The sequence below is a fragment of the Ursus arctos genome, unplaced genomic scaffold, assembly GCF_023065955.2.
Source record: "Ursus arctos isolate Adak ecotype North America unplaced genomic scaffold, UrsArc2.0 scaffold_24, whole genome shotgun sequence".
NCBI lineage: Eukaryota > Metazoa > Chordata > Mammalia > Carnivora > Ursidae > Ursus > Ursus arctos.
Window position 1 is genome coordinate 35,023,001 of NW_026622919.1, and position 15,201 is coordinate 35,038,201.

Below are 15,201 nucleotides of genomic sequence, written 5' to 3' on the forward strand. Positions count from 1 at the left end.
TGTGTGCACTGAGGGATGGCATAATTGTTTATTTTCCCTCCCTGCATAATCCCCAGCCAGTATTGAAACCAAAACTGCAAACATCTCCCCAAGGGATATGGAATGACTCTCAGCTTAGGTCCCTTTACATGAGATAATATGTAGAAAACATCCTGACCTGTATGTAAATATGAACGGCGATGTTCTTTCCCCTCCTACGTTCACACTGATCTCTATCTTCCCCAAAGCTTATTTATCTTAAGTGATGTGTGAACGGATGCAGCAGCACCAAGATTCAGAAGGCAGAACTGGCCCTCGTCTATACCGGACCAGTAACTCATTTTTGACCAGGGGCAGGGGAGTAGGGGGATGGGGGAATTTATTGTTTAATGGGTACAGATTTTATGTCATGGATGATGAAAAGGTTTGGGGTATATTTAGTGCTGACGGTTATGTAACACTGTGTATATATTTAATGCCACTAAATTGTACAGTCACAGATGGATAAAATGATAAATATTATGTGTATTTTGTGGCAATAAAAAAAATATACAACTCCTATCTGAACTCTTGAAGTTTCTTGTCACAATAACCAAGAACAACTTCAAAGCAGAGGGCAGGTGGGTGGCTAATAACTTTCTCAGGAACCTACACAGTCTATTCTAGAGATGTCCTAGTAAAGCTGGCTTGGTCCTAGGCTCTAAACTCAGCCAACTGTGCTACAGGAAGCCAGACAGATCTGTGTTCCTCTCCCAGCTCTGTCATTTTTTTGCTAAACGATCTTGGGAAATTTACTTTACCTAAGTCTCAGTGTATATAAAATGCCGATAAATAGTATAGCCTACCCCTTAGAAGGGCTTGTTGTGATGATTATGTGACGATAGTGCGTGTGAAATGGTTAGCACAGCCTCTGGTAAAAGGAGCTCAACAAATCTTAATTGTTGTCGTTCTTATTGTTACATGGCTAGCAGCCAATCTGGGCCTGAGCCAGAACATGCAGCAGGGCTCAGGCTTTTCCTACAAGCGGCAAACTTCTGAACTTTGAACTCCTTAGGACAAAAGAGCCAGGCTGGCTTACTCCTAAGTAATGTCAGGAAGAGTGAATTCCTGATGGCCCCTGGGAAGAGGGGTAACTAAGGAGTACCAGCATTGCCTTCTCAAAGTCTTAATGTAAATCTTCCAGCCAAGAAATCTGGGATCAAGTGAAACTGGATGCCAAATAAACCTCACGTATATGAATGAAAGGCCTTTCAGGCTCCTCCCCCGGAAAAAAACCACTTCAGGACAGTATCATACTCTTTTCAACACCGTAGTATTCTGTTCAAGACATTTTTCTCGACTCCTTGAGGCAATGTCTGTCGCTGACTCAGTTTTGTTTTCTCAGAAGTAGCTAGCAGAGGTGCTACACATAGGAACTCAATAAAAATGTGCAGGACTGACTTGTTTAACCTATGCTTTCAACATCGCATGGCATTTCCACTGATTTATTCTCTTCGTCATAAAATAATTCACCTGAGAGTCTATAAAAATATACAAACATTAATTTGCACATACAGCCCAAGTCTCCCCCAAGAAAAGTACAAAATGTGGTAGTTCTCCAGCAAATATGGGCAAAGGGGAACTTTACAGCTTAAAAAAAGAAAAGAAAAACCACCCTAGTCTTCTGTATTTTGCCAGGGAAGCCTGGCCGTCCAGGGCTTTTCCGAGCCAGGTGAAGGGAAAGTTGTTGGCACAAGGTTCGAATCTTTCTTCACACACAGCTGATCATCTATAAAAGGGTAACTTTCTCAGGCTTTTCCTCCCTCAGAGTGAGAGATGCTCCTGCCCCAAGCTATTTCTGGGTTCATTGTTTCACATTTTATACGTCCTTATCTCTGAGGAGATAAGGACGTATAAAATGTCCTTTTTATACACTCTACTCCAGCATTGCCAACTCCTCCCTCCTTCCGTTCCCCTAATTCATTCTACTACTTCAGAACCTTCAGGTGTCCCCCAGCGAACAAAGTTGACATTGACCAGTGTATTCATCCCCTCCTGGTAAGTAGTCTCTGGCCCCAGCATGGCCACCAATCTCTAGCCACTGGAGAGAGCGCTTCGCTGCTATGAGAGGGAGAAAGAATTTCCTTTGGTGCCCCTGAACCATCCACGGTGGCTCTGCACAGGGAGGATTCTCAGTAAACGGTGATACTAGCTGCCTACATCACTAAGTGATTCCCATAGCACAGAACAGAGCCTGTATAATAATGGTCTAATATGCTGGAGCCACCGGCCCAGGGCTGTTGTTGGATAATAATAAAATACACCACAAATTACCACAAAGAACAGCTTCTGGTACAGAATTTGTTTGTTTTCTTCTGGTGAAGGCTAATTTCAGTATCTACCTCAGTCATGATAGAGCGTTAGAGCACAGCATCAACAAAGATCATGCCCAGAAAAGAGGGACAGAGGCTAGCACGATCACAATTCACCAGGACCATCGAAACAGTCCATCATTCACCTGTGACAGCTAAATCCACAACAGCAGCCCATCTAGATCACACTAGTAGACTGTTCTGAAATTTTGTATGGAACTGAAAAACACACAGTATGTATGCACTCACGCTGCAACTCAGAAGATGTATTTCAGAGGAAGTATAATCCCCAAAAGCCTAGGGTGACGGACTGTCAGGACACCCGTTGGCTCTGCCCAGTGTGAACCCTCCCTCCCTGTGCTGTACAGTTATGCCCCTCCAGCCCAGAGCAGGCCAATTACCTTTCATCCCACCAGAGAAGCCTCTCCAATTGGCAAAGACCATGAGAGGCAGCCCTTCACGGTTGAAGTCCTTGATAGCCTGATAGGTCTTAAACGCAGAGTCTGGGAACCAAACCTGGCCAGCCTGCTGGATTATCTATGGGGGAAAGTCAAAAAGGAAGACACGATTAACAACAGAGCTTGAGGAGGAATTTTGACAAGGTGAACAAGATTGTACTTGTTTACTTTAAAAACTCAACCAAAGCAGACAGAAACTGTCGTTCATCGAGAGGATCATCTTTGAAGTCAAAAAGAAGAAAGGACCCTGGATCTCCGACTTTGTTAAATACTCTACTTTTTAAGTCCTGATTACACCACCACTCCTCAGTCAGGAAGAGGAAACCTTGCTGCTTCTAATGGAAGAACGCAGTCTCGGGAATCCTCATTGTAGGCTTCCTGAGGGCAACGGTAAGTCACTCAACTCCACTGGTCCTCAAAACAAGCCGACTGTACGCAGTCTCCAGTCCTCTGACCCCTTGTTTAGTACAAGCATTCTCTGTACCACGGTTGGTCAACAGACACTTGGTGTGACACTGCTGAGTAACCTGTTTCCTCGTCCCTCCCACCCCTCATTTTCTGACTCTTGTCAGGATGTGAAAATATAATCTACCCTTTTAAAACAGAGCTGAGTGATGGTGTTCACATTTGCCATTAGGGCGGACTTCTTAATTCTAGTAACAGCTCACCCATGTGTGTGTTCAGAGAATCTGGGACCAAAGAGCCCTCAGCTGCCTTTCCGTAAGACCATCTCCCTAACAAACACAGACTGTTCTCTAGCATCAACAAGACCACTACAAAGGCCTAAGTAATTTTTTAGTAGAATTTAGCTGGTAGTCCATTTAGAGTCATCTTTTTTTTTTTTTTTTAAAGATTTTATTTAATTGACAGAGTTAGAGACAGCCAGCAAGAGACAGCCAGAGAGAGAGACAACACAAGCAGGGGGAGTGGGAGAGGAAGAAGCAGGCTCATAGTGGAGGAGCCTGATGTGGGGCTCGATCCCACAATGCCAGGATCACGCCCTGAGCCGAAGGCAGACGCTCAACCGCTGTGCCACCCAGGAGCCCCCCATTTAGAGTCATCTTAAAAGTGAACACATGACAGTCTGAAATTATTCAAGGATGCAGACTACCATTCCCTCCAAAACTTGTGGCTTGCAATGCCCCCAGTATATCCACAGGCTCTGCAGAAGGGAAAGCCAGCTCCGAGCACAGAAGCACAGGGTACTCGAGGTTACCAACCTTGGCTTCAGAATCCAGGTTTGCAGGATCAGCGGGGATACTCAGTTCCACTGTTCGGGTTTCTACGGCAACTACTCCCACAGGTATTCCTCCTAGCCTGATAAAAAATGAGCCAAAGAGGAACCCAACGTATGTAAACAGGTCAGTCAGTCATTTCTTTTCCAGACCCACGTCAAAAGATTAGGGTGTGTGTGGGGGGGAGACTGGAAACTGCAAATACAGAGAACAGGGGGGAAATCTGACTCTTCTAGGGGTAGGAGACTACCCTCAGAATCACTCCTGCTCTCCACCACATATACATTCAAACCCAGGGTTGTCCTAGGGGAATCTCAGCAGTTAGACCCCACAGTCCGGATGTGTGTGCTCATACATGTAGGCGTGCACGCACACACCGTTTTCTGTGGACGCCAAATGAAACTTCTCAGATCGTTCTACAGCATCTCTTTGGTGAAGACAGAGGGAAAAGGTCTGAAAGGTAGGAGGCGCCTGAAATCCCACTGGGCATGCGAATGGGTGATGTGTAGGTGTGTTATGGAGATGATGAAAAACATGTGCCAAGGGTACAGAGGTGGTTAAATAAGCCCTTAACTTTCTCTTTCTCTGGAAAAGAGCAGTGGCACAGGGATAACTTGCAATCGTTACTCTCGGTGAAACAGGTGATCTATATTGAAAGTATGCATTTAATCTCCCACATGTTAATTTAAAAAACTCTTCAGGAGCTCAAAGCCTCTGCATCTATGCTGCATGACACCTCCCAACTTGATCCTCAGAAAGATTTCCTAGTAAAAATCAGGAAGAAAGAGAGGGAGAGTGACTGTGGGGGGAGGGGTGGCAGCTGCTGCAGGTACAGGGTGAGTCCTTACTCTGGAAAACGTGATTCAATCTTCACTTGCTCAGCTGCATTCCTTGGGGCCGAGGCTGGGATGGGTTATAGTCTCTCATTCCCCACAGCATCTCCATAACAAACTTTTCCATGAGGGATGGTCTTTGGCTGTTACACTGGCTACTGGAAATGGATTCTTGTCATCACAAGAGGCCTGACAGGGGCCTGAGTGGGGACCACCCACCCCCTTGTCACTTGCCTGCACTGAATCAGAATCAAAAGCCCTCTAGACAACCAGACAACGAGCAGGAGGTACACAGGAGGGTTTAGAAATATTTCTGTTCACAATGATTAACAATCCAACTGGAAACTTGTAATTGCAAAAGCCACCCTAAATCGGTAACTTATAACTTATATATTAGGGCCCATGTGACCTAATAAAGAACATCTTTATCCGAGTATTACAGTTATTTATTGAACTTGAAAACAGCTCAGAACAACTTCTGTTTTCTATTATACTTCATATAAATTTTATCAGGCTAGCACATGAAGATGCTACATCTTGTTTTATAGTGTGTCCCTGGACAAGGTGCCATGGAATAATAAAAGACAATTTACAGCCAATAGCACACATATTCCAAACATACATACCAAAGATGAGTTTTGGCAGCACTTACAGTAACAATCCCAGAAGAATACATTTATATTTATTTCTCGAAATGCCATTGCTTTTGAAAGAAGCTAGCTCCATTTGTGTTTTATATACTTGTGAGCATGTGTATGTGTTTGGAGTAAGAAGCCCAGAACTCATCAGATGGAAAGAAAGGAAGAAGTCAGAGTGAGGGTTGCAATAAACAATGGCGGAGCTAACTAAAGCCAGGCTGACTGATCTTGCTCACAGAACAATCCCTTTTCTTCCAATCATAAGTGTAAAGCATTATTCTCTTGTTTCCCGTGGGAGGATCTTAAAAGACCTTCACAAAGGTTTCGCTTTCTGTGGCTTAAAATCTGTCATGTTTTTAACAGACAGGGACACTGAAGCAGCACAGGTAACAGGCAAATTTTCAAAAAAGTTGGTCTGAGTGTGATGTGAGGACCCTCTGTAAAAAAAAAAAAACGACCGATGCTGGAAAGGGGGGCTCTCTCTCTAGTGCAACCCCCACGCCCCCTCCCCAGTAGGAATTTTGCCAGGCACAAAGAATAGTTCTCACTGGGCCCCAGAAGCCTGTGGTGAGGGTAGAAGACCTGAGACGGGAGAGAAAACGGGAGCTGGCCCCTGTGAGTTTCAGTCTGGGCTGACTCCAGGCCGGACTCTTATTCTGAGTCACAGTGGAAGATCCTGTCTGTTGGATTTGCCATCTGATGGCTCCTTGTCATTGGCAGCGTGAGACGTGCTTACCTGCTGTACTGAGAGAACCACAAAGCCTAGAATTATTTTCAAGGCTAGAATCTAAATCTCAACCCAATGTGGCATGTTTGAGAATCTTGAGCAGGTGCCACTTTTCACCAAGATAAGGAAAACTGATTGCCCCCGAGAGGAAGGTGAGCTCCAGATGTGGGTCCCTAGGGCAGCATGTCTCTGCAGTGCAGAACGAGATTAAGATCAGCCTTGGCAGGTGCTCGTTATAGCGAGCGCCACAGATTATCTCGCGCAGAGCTTGCTGGTGAGTGAAGCACTTCTTAGAGTGGGTATTAAAATTTAATAGAAACTTCAATTTCCCATTTGAAAAATAGAGGTAGCCCGGCAAATCTATTCCAGTTTATTTTACTCATTCCTGTTTCAGGTAAACTTTTTTCTTTGCAATTCAAATCTGATGATAAGCCAGTGTCGTGAATTTGTTACACTTAAATAATCTTGATGCCAGGACGGAACTTCTTCTAGGTTACATAGATCTTTTGGGTTCCATGGCAAGGTAGAGGAGTCGGGTTCATTTGTCACCTACTTCAGAAAGAAAAAGGTCTTTGGGGAAGGGGAAGGTCACTGGTGGGCTGTGGCTATTGTATTTGGGCTTTACAGCCCTCAAAGAGCTTTTCCTTCAGTATTACAAAAAGGAAATGTGAAAACCAGACTTCAGATGAAACGCATTGTTGGAGTGATACAGTAAATGACTACTGGGAACCAGCACTCCAGTTATGCTGCCTTGGGCATGTCTATAATCCAATATTCTTAGAAAGTTTAGACAAAGAGAACATTATTGGTAAAAAAAACAAAACCAAAACCAAAACCAAAAAAAAAACCCAATAACCCAAAAACCTCGATAGTCATGGCCCCTTCCTTTCTTATTTTTAGTTGGGAGGAAGAAGAGTTTCCAAAACAAGAGCGCCCTTACCTGGCTCTGCCGACCACCACAGTCTGGGCCCAGGGCTGCATGATCTCTGAGAAAGATCCATAGTCAAAAAATCCACTCAACCACTGACCTTTCTGGGCTACAGAAGGGAAGGAAAGAGGACAAAGGGAATAAAGACCGTCAATCCACTGAAAAAGCACCGGAACTGGCAAATTTAAGGTTGGATTTGGGGGACTGTTTTGGGGAGGTTGTTGGTGTTTTTAACCATATTATAATAGATGCAGGCATTACGCAGCTGAATGCTCATCTGCCTTCAGACACCATCTCCTATTTCATTTGCTAGTCTGCATAAAAAGAATCATTTATCAGCAAAAGCATCATTTATTGTTAAACGATGGGGTTCAGCTAGCAGAGAGTTTGCATGCTTTTAAATAAATAACTTGGCTTTTTTCAAAACGCTCCAAAAATTTGTCAAAAGGCAGGCAAGTCATTAAAGTGTTTTCAAAATGTCTATTTCTATTTTAAAACTTAGCTTACAGTTTTGTTTGATTCCACAGACTTTTTTTAATGGAAAGCTGAAGACAGCCAATTATAAGTATTAATGATCAGATGAGGACCCAAATTTGGGGAAAAGAAAAGGGACTTGGCTTCTCTGCTAAAAAAAGCAACAAGATACGTCCACTTTACTTACAGCTCAAAAAGTATAATCTTTCTACAAGAAAGGGCCATGCCCATATACTCTTGACACACAGCAAAAATATAACGGTTAAGATGCACACACTTAACGTCATTAACCTCCCCTGCACACAGAATTTCCTTCGGTGGCAAGAAACGTAACTTTCGACATCGTAGGTTAAGAAAAAAACTTTTGTTCCACAGGTATCCGTGTTTGACCAAGGCCCCATAAAAGCTTCTGCAAATAACTGTTTCCTAGCTTGCCCCTCAGCTCACGGTTTCTCAGTGATCCTTCTAATTTGAACATGGCCCTCCGCCCCCTAAAAACCCAAGTCCAAAACCAATTAAAAGTGGAGATCCGAGCAAGCTAACCTCTGCTGACTTAAACAGGATGGAGAGTGTTTTATCAAGACTAAATTTGTAATTACTGTGTTCTACATTCCTTGCCTCTATGGCCCCAGTGTAAAATGTGATCATCCATTTCAAAATTATCTCTCTATCGTGAGCCCAAAGCTGATCGTTTAGATTCTGGTCTCGTGTTGGGCGTCAGTTTGAAGAATATCACAGCACTATCTCCTCTAATAAATGACTTTAACTTTTCACCTAGAAGATATCTGCTTTAACTTATCACAGGGAATCATCTGCTTTCTTTAACGCTTCCACTAAATTAAAATCTGAAGTCACTCGATTTGGGAGCGAGCGTTAGCTGTGCACAGACAGCAGGATGAATTACTAGGGAGTCGATGAAAAAATATTATCCCAAAAACAGAAAACTTAGTTTATCACAAATTTCATTTTATTCTGTGGATCTCATTAATAATGGCCAGGATAATGCCCACCTACATACACACACATCTGTTCACCCCACGAAAGAGGGCTCAAATTTTGATGAAGGTTCTAAATCAAACTTCTAAGTGCATCAGGATACTGAAATTGTAACCTCATATGCTTGGATCATTTTATGATTCTTACTTCAATTAAGAATGATTTGGAACAACAGAATTCATCAAAATGGAAGGGTTTCTTTAAAAACCCTCCTGCCTTGTATGTTGATTGGGGGAGGGGACTCACTGGTGGGCTATGGCTAGTGTAGGTAGACTTCACCCCCCGATCCCCCAAAGAACACGTTGTGTTCAGTTCAGATGTAGAATTTAGAAGCCAGCTAAGATGCACCCACCTCCTCCCCGGATGATTCCCAGGAGGACTCACAGATTCCTGCTCTGAATTCTCCCAGAAAAGTACTGGATTTTAAGGCTGACAGGTGTTTTAGGTTCATAGTTCTTATCATAATCATACAAATGAGAGGTAGGGAGATTACTATGGTGATTTTTCTGGCTATGTAAGAAAAACTAGTTTTATCAAGAGCAGCAAGAAAAGGCATTGAAGACAATAGGTAAAATTTTAAATTAAAATTCCTCTCGTGATTTTTCTATACTATCTATAGTTGGGCTGTAGATTAAGCCCTAATTCCTAAGTAATAGCTGTGTGACCTTGCACAAATCACTTAACTTCTCTGGGCTTGTGAAGTGGTAATCTCTTTTTATCTCTGAGAAGTAGACAGCCCAAATAAGATAATGTATACGGAAGTGCTTTGTAGTCCCACCTAGCTCAGAGTGGGTACTGACAAAGGTTTAAGTCTTCCTTATGCAGACTTCTTTTTTCTTTCAACAAAATCACAGTGACTCTTAAATTTAATGAATTATTTTCTGCACTTGCTTTCTTTGAAATAGTTGCAATAAATATGCAAAAAAAGAACAAACACCTTCTCAAACAACCTGAAAAAAAATAGATGCAAAATGTAGCAGAGGGATTTGGGGCTTCACAAAAGAACCACCTGACCAGCAAAGGTTTGTTCAAACAGCTTAATGGACCGACAAACACGAATGTACACTCACCTTACCTGGAGACACCCCTTTTCCTCTGTTTTGTTTTTGTTTTAAAGATAGGTAAAACCAGCCATAAGACAGAGTGATGTATTACATAAACACGTGGGAAAGGTTTGTTCTCACTCGATATATTTATAAAATTAAGAGTTCTGGACAATCTCTTCGTGAATGATGATCTTACAAAGTAACCTTACATTAATAACTAAAGCAAGTACCAGTACTTTTACCAATATCATAAAAAAAGAAGGGTACGTGCAGGGTGCATGCTCGGAAATAGCTTGCCGAGAAGAGTGCAGTCACGTTCCACACCAAAGGGCCAAATACCTTTTCTAAAACTGATCTGATTAATCTCTGTTTACAGAGCCTAGACGGTCAAAGGTTCTATGACTTTATTGCTTAGATTTAACTGTTTTAAAGTATTTGAACCTGTTAAGTAATAAGTGCTTTAATAACAGAATTAACAGAAGGAATGTATTAGTGACTGCCCTGCGTATGCCTCAGTGACTGACTTATACATCTAATTTCATTTGGTTCTCATTTGTTCTTGAAGGATTTTCCACCTTGATCTTCAGAGAGCTGTTTTAAAGATTTGTCTCATTTGCACAGCTCCTTTAGTAGCTCTGTTTTGTCACATACTATTGTGCAGCAATTGGTTAGTGATTAAAAGGAAGACTGACAACCTGAGGGCCAGGGTACTACCGGACCCTCAAATATATACCTACTTGGGTGAGGTCGGCCTGCTAGCATCCATCGAGGATCATATGGGGCCTTCGTGGGAACAAACTCGATGATTCTATCTATAGGATCCTTGGAGTTCAGGAGAGGAACTGAACTGCACACACTCTAAAAGTGGTTGGGAGGAAAGAGCACAGCAATCAGTGAAAACAGCAGGCCCATGGTCCTGATGCAGCCACAGTCGTTACAAGGACAGTAGGTACCAAATACAGAATCGTACCCATCCGTCCCAGTCATCAGCTACAGGCGTCCCGGCTGTATGCCAAGCCCTGAGAACATGCCCAGGTCTCAAGTCTCATGTAGGAGCCTGGCAAAAAGTGGTACATTCTGACTCTTGATTTCCGTGTACCCACACTTGATGGGAAGCTTCCCGGGGGACGGATGGCTATTATGAAAGAGAAAACCCAGTGATCTGAGCCCAGAGAGGCCATCAAGGCTTCTGTGACTGGGGAAAACATCGGAAAGGGGCCTAACCAATGGAATCCAAAGGCATTTTAAAGGTAGAAGCCCAAAGATGGTTGCAAGAAAAAGAGAAACCAGTAAGTTACAGAGGAATATTTCATTAAACAGTTTCTCCACCATAAAGAGGAGACCTCAAACAAAGAGGCCGCGTGAGCTGCAGTGGGAAGGCCAGGTGCTGGGAGCTTTGTCTGCTGGCTGGGAAGTGCTCACCTTTGGCATGTAAGACAGCCAGTGCAGGACAGTGAAAACCCCTTCGAAGTCATCGCAAACGATGCTGTGGGTCACCCCATTGTTGTGCATGATCTGGATGCCCCCGAGCTGGTTATTGGAGGTATATACCTCCCGCCCAAGGACCTGGAGGAACAAGCAAGAGAAGACACTTGTCTTGACAGAAATAAAGGCAAAGTCTATTCTGTGATTCTCAGTAAAATGGGTTTTTTTTCTCCACAAGACACAGATTCCAGCCTCTGTGGGTTGTTCGGAGGGACTATCTGGACATTTATCTTAAAAAGAAAGCTGAGAAAATAAAAAAGGCTTTTTTTGAACAATCATAGATACCGTTGCAATTTAAAATCCAGCAAGCCTCTCCCTCTCCCTCCTAGCTGCCACAGACAGGTGTTAGCACACTTCGACTCACCTAGAACCGTGGGGGGGAGGGGGGTGAGGTTGTGACCCGGAGGTGCAGGCTACCCCAGTGTCTGCAGGCCGGCGGATTGCTGCACATATACACAGAGGTAACATGCCTGTCTTTTGACAATCTTCAGTGACAAGTCTCACTTAAATGCTGTGAGGTTTGCATCCCTAATTTTTTTAAAAGGATTACTTTTCCCCTTACATCTGATTTTTAAAGCTGGTCCCCACACACAAGTCTTAAGGCTGGCAAAATCCGGAAGCATCTCATACATACATGAACCCTTGAGTTTAAAGTCATCTTTGTGTGCTGGGTGGAGGGCAGTGATTTATACCCAAGCCCGCCTCTCCTCTGTCCTTCTCTCCCAAGGTTCCAGGGAATACAGAAGGCCTCTATCCCCGGTATATTCCTGGAGGAGTTTAACCCCTGTGAGGTTGAAAGGCACCTGCAATTGGAAACCAGGACGTTTCCTTTAAAGAAGGAGAAAAAATAGGAAGAAAAAATATTCGTGGACTTGGAAATTGTAGGGTTTCTTTTCCCGTAGAAGACTGGTTAATCATTTCTTTCAGGGAGGGAGGTTTTCTGACCCAGCAATGGAAGCCGGGCAGCCTGATCACGGACTACTGCCAACTGCTGAGTGTGTAGTAATTGCCAGGCATCTAGGGTAGCCCTGGAGAGCTCTAAACAGTTGTAGAGCGCTTACTGTGTTTTACCTTTTCTCTTCCCTCTCCCCTCCTCCTTCAGAAAATAACCACAACACAAATTTGCTTCCTTAGTAACTTTCATTCATTTTCAGTCTCTGGGAAGAATCTAATAAAGGGAAGGCCAGCATGTTCTACCTGTATATTCCCATCTTGCCCCTTCCTGTTAGGAGCTTTGAGATGTTCCCTTCATGCTGGGTCAGCCCTGACATCAAGTCCCTGAAAAGGATGAGGAAGTTGGCCACCAAAGTCATCACCTCAGTGTGACCCAGCTGGCCTCCGTTCCACTGAACTTCAGCTGGGAGGGGAGGAAGAGAGTCTTCTGAAAGGAATATGGAAAGCCAAAGTGCTTTCCTTGGTAAGGAAGTGCAGAGAACCAGTCTTTGTAGACAGCCCTGAGCTGAGTGACATGCCGGCAAGTCCTCTGAAGGAGCCCCAGGAACAGGGGAGACTGTATGTGACCACTGGGCTCCCCCTCCTCCTCTCAGTCTGTCTTTAATCTCAGCCCAGGCACTGTGGCTCCTTTCTCATTCTCCTGCTGTCTCTTTCCATTTGCCCTCTCTCTGACTGATACACTGATCTCTCGGTCACTCGGCTTTCTGCTCCACTGAGTCCATATTACTAATAACACCTCCGCCACGGCCAGTTTACCTCATGAAGGCAGGAGCACATCATTACAAAATAAACTCATAACTTTGACATTCTAGCAAATACACGCCGTTTGTTATTTTGATGGCTTTAGTCTTTCTAACAGGCAGAGGGCATTACATACCTGTTTCATTTATATCTTTAAATGTGTGCACACATGTATAGTCGCACATGCATCAGGAAACAAAACAGAACAAAAAACCAACCCAAAACAAATATCCAAAGCAGTCAGTTGATGGGGGACCCTGGTGGAAGCAAAAACCCTGTCACTCAGGGAGGCCATGCTCTGATCTGGCTCTGGTTTTATGGAAGTCATAAACCCGATGGCCCACAACTGGTCCTTCTGGGACAGATCGCCTCTCTGCCAGAAGTCATTCAGCGTGATCAGCAGTATTTTTAATTATTAAAATAAAATTGGAAAGGGGAAAAAGAAATAAAAAGGAGACACTGCACTGACCCTGAATATCTGATATTTGCAATCTGTGTCAGGAGCCAAGAACTCCTTGCTGCCTAGAGGAGAACTGGGGCTGTTTCCTACTCAAAAAGATGGTCTTCTTTCCTAGGAAACACTATTTCTAGTAGTTGATAATGTCCACCTTCTTAGAACCTCACATCCCTCCAAAATGAGTGATGGATTAAAGAAGGACCAATCTTGGCAAAAGGGACCAAAGCAGACCAAGAGCTGCTCAGCTGTCCGAATACATCTTCCTCACACATCTTTGTCCCTCATTTCAAAAGAAAAGAGCATCCAGGACCAGGGCTACTCTCGGAGGCTCTGCCACTTGCCCATTCCATCCCATATTCATATAAATTAATGGGAGACAAACCTGGAGGGAGCAAGAGTTTAATCACCTAGCACACCTTCCTTTTACAAGCAAAACTCAGCTTCTGAAGCTTTGGCATTGTTCTGAAAAGGCAGTATTTGTACACTGGATTCAGAAAGAAACCTAACCAGGGCTTACCACAACCAAGCACACTATTTCTGGACTAAAGAAATGTTTGTCATGTGAGAAAATTCATTTACTTTGGGAATTAAAAGGGAAAAATTAGAGGCTAGACTAACAGAGCCTCCAAATGGCTCTCTCTGACCAGCCCTATCTTAGGGGGTGGGGGTGGGGAGGGAAGGACCCGCAGAAATGAAACCTGCTTCACTAATCACAACCAAAAGCTAACAATCATAGCTACTTTACAATCGGTGACGGGAAAGCAGTACCCTCCGGTTCATCTTCAATGACCGTATGTTCGGAGCAGGCACCAGTAGAATGAGGGTGCACACAATCGCTCCTGATTTATAGGGGTCGTTGCTGACTCAAGTGGTTTTAATGATTTTAGAATACTTCACAACAAAAGCTTCAACCAAAGAAGCAGGATCTGGGCTAGGACAAAATCCATTCTGCCTAACTCTGAAATGATCACGCTGGAACAGTTATGCAAACCCCGATCAGCATCTAGGAAGGCAGAGAAAAGAGCCCACATAGACGGTACCACTGTTTTATTCTTGGGCGTCGCCCTACCATTTCACAGAAAAATGTGGGGTGAACAACCCTCACTGACTTAGTATCTTCATGAAGTAGGAGAGCTTTATTCATCAGCTTCTCAACTGCGACATAAACATTGCTACACAGATCGAGTTGCTGGCCATCTTCCATTTTCCCAAATTACGTTTCTCACATTTTCTACTGCGTGATGCAAACTTTTAATTTATCTTCCCAACAAGCGTCAGTAATCATATTTCAACACAGGAACCATTCTAACAGAGGTGGCTCCCGAGGCCCCACGTTGCTGCTCCCCGGGTTTAGGTGCAGAAGCAGTACCGTAAAACATTAGGAACAGGCACCACGTCAGGGGCCGCCGCCGAAGAGTGCCCTCCCCACAGAACTGAACAGGGCCGACTCTGAGGGGAAAGACGATCTTCATTCACTCGATATAAACTTAAGTCTCATCCAGCCCTTCATTCACTGCAGCTGGCAGACCTGAGCATGAAGGGCGCCACATAAAAGCCAGTGATTAGCAGAGACACAACTGTTAAAGGCTCCACCGAAGACGCTACACGGCCTTTGGAAATTTCGAGATACAGAAGAAGTACAAATGAATGCAGTCATACATACATGCTAAGGCCTCTGCTGCTGTTGCTGCTTATCTAGAGACACTGCAGACAGCTCAGGTTTACCATAGCTGACAGGCAATGAAAACAGTCTAATATACCGCCTGCTCTCTCCCTTAAATCCCTTTTTGGAGATCAAGATAAACACGTTCTTCCTTTCCCCAGTGCTCCAGACGTTTGACTGAAGTGGCAGAGCATTGTGAGGTTTTGTGCAAATGAAATCACTATGTAATACTGAAT

General features: G+C 43.9%; 1 protein-coding gene across 14 annotated transcripts in view; it reads right to left on the bottom strand.

Moving 5' to 3' along the window:
* The window catches only part of ACACA (acetyl-CoA carboxylase alpha), a 280,386-nt gene that overhangs the window by 54,984 nt on the left and 210,201 nt on the right, over nt 1–15,201 (bottom strand). For all 14 annotated transcript variants that reach the window (XM_057317769.1, XM_026517535.4, XM_048223482.2 and 11 more), the window contains 5 exons: nt 11,088–11,231; nt 10,403–10,523; nt 7,162–7,258; nt 4,009–4,105; nt 2,732–2,867 (listed from right to left, as the gene is read on the bottom strand). In XM_057317769.1, coding sequence (XP_057173752.1) covers nt 2,732–2,867; nt 4,009–4,105; nt 7,162–7,258; nt 10,403–10,523; nt 11,088–11,231 — 595 coding nt within the window. The remainder of the gene's footprint in view (nt 1–2,731; nt 2,868–4,008; nt 4,106–7,161; nt 7,259–10,402; nt 10,524–11,087; nt 11,232–15,201) is intronic.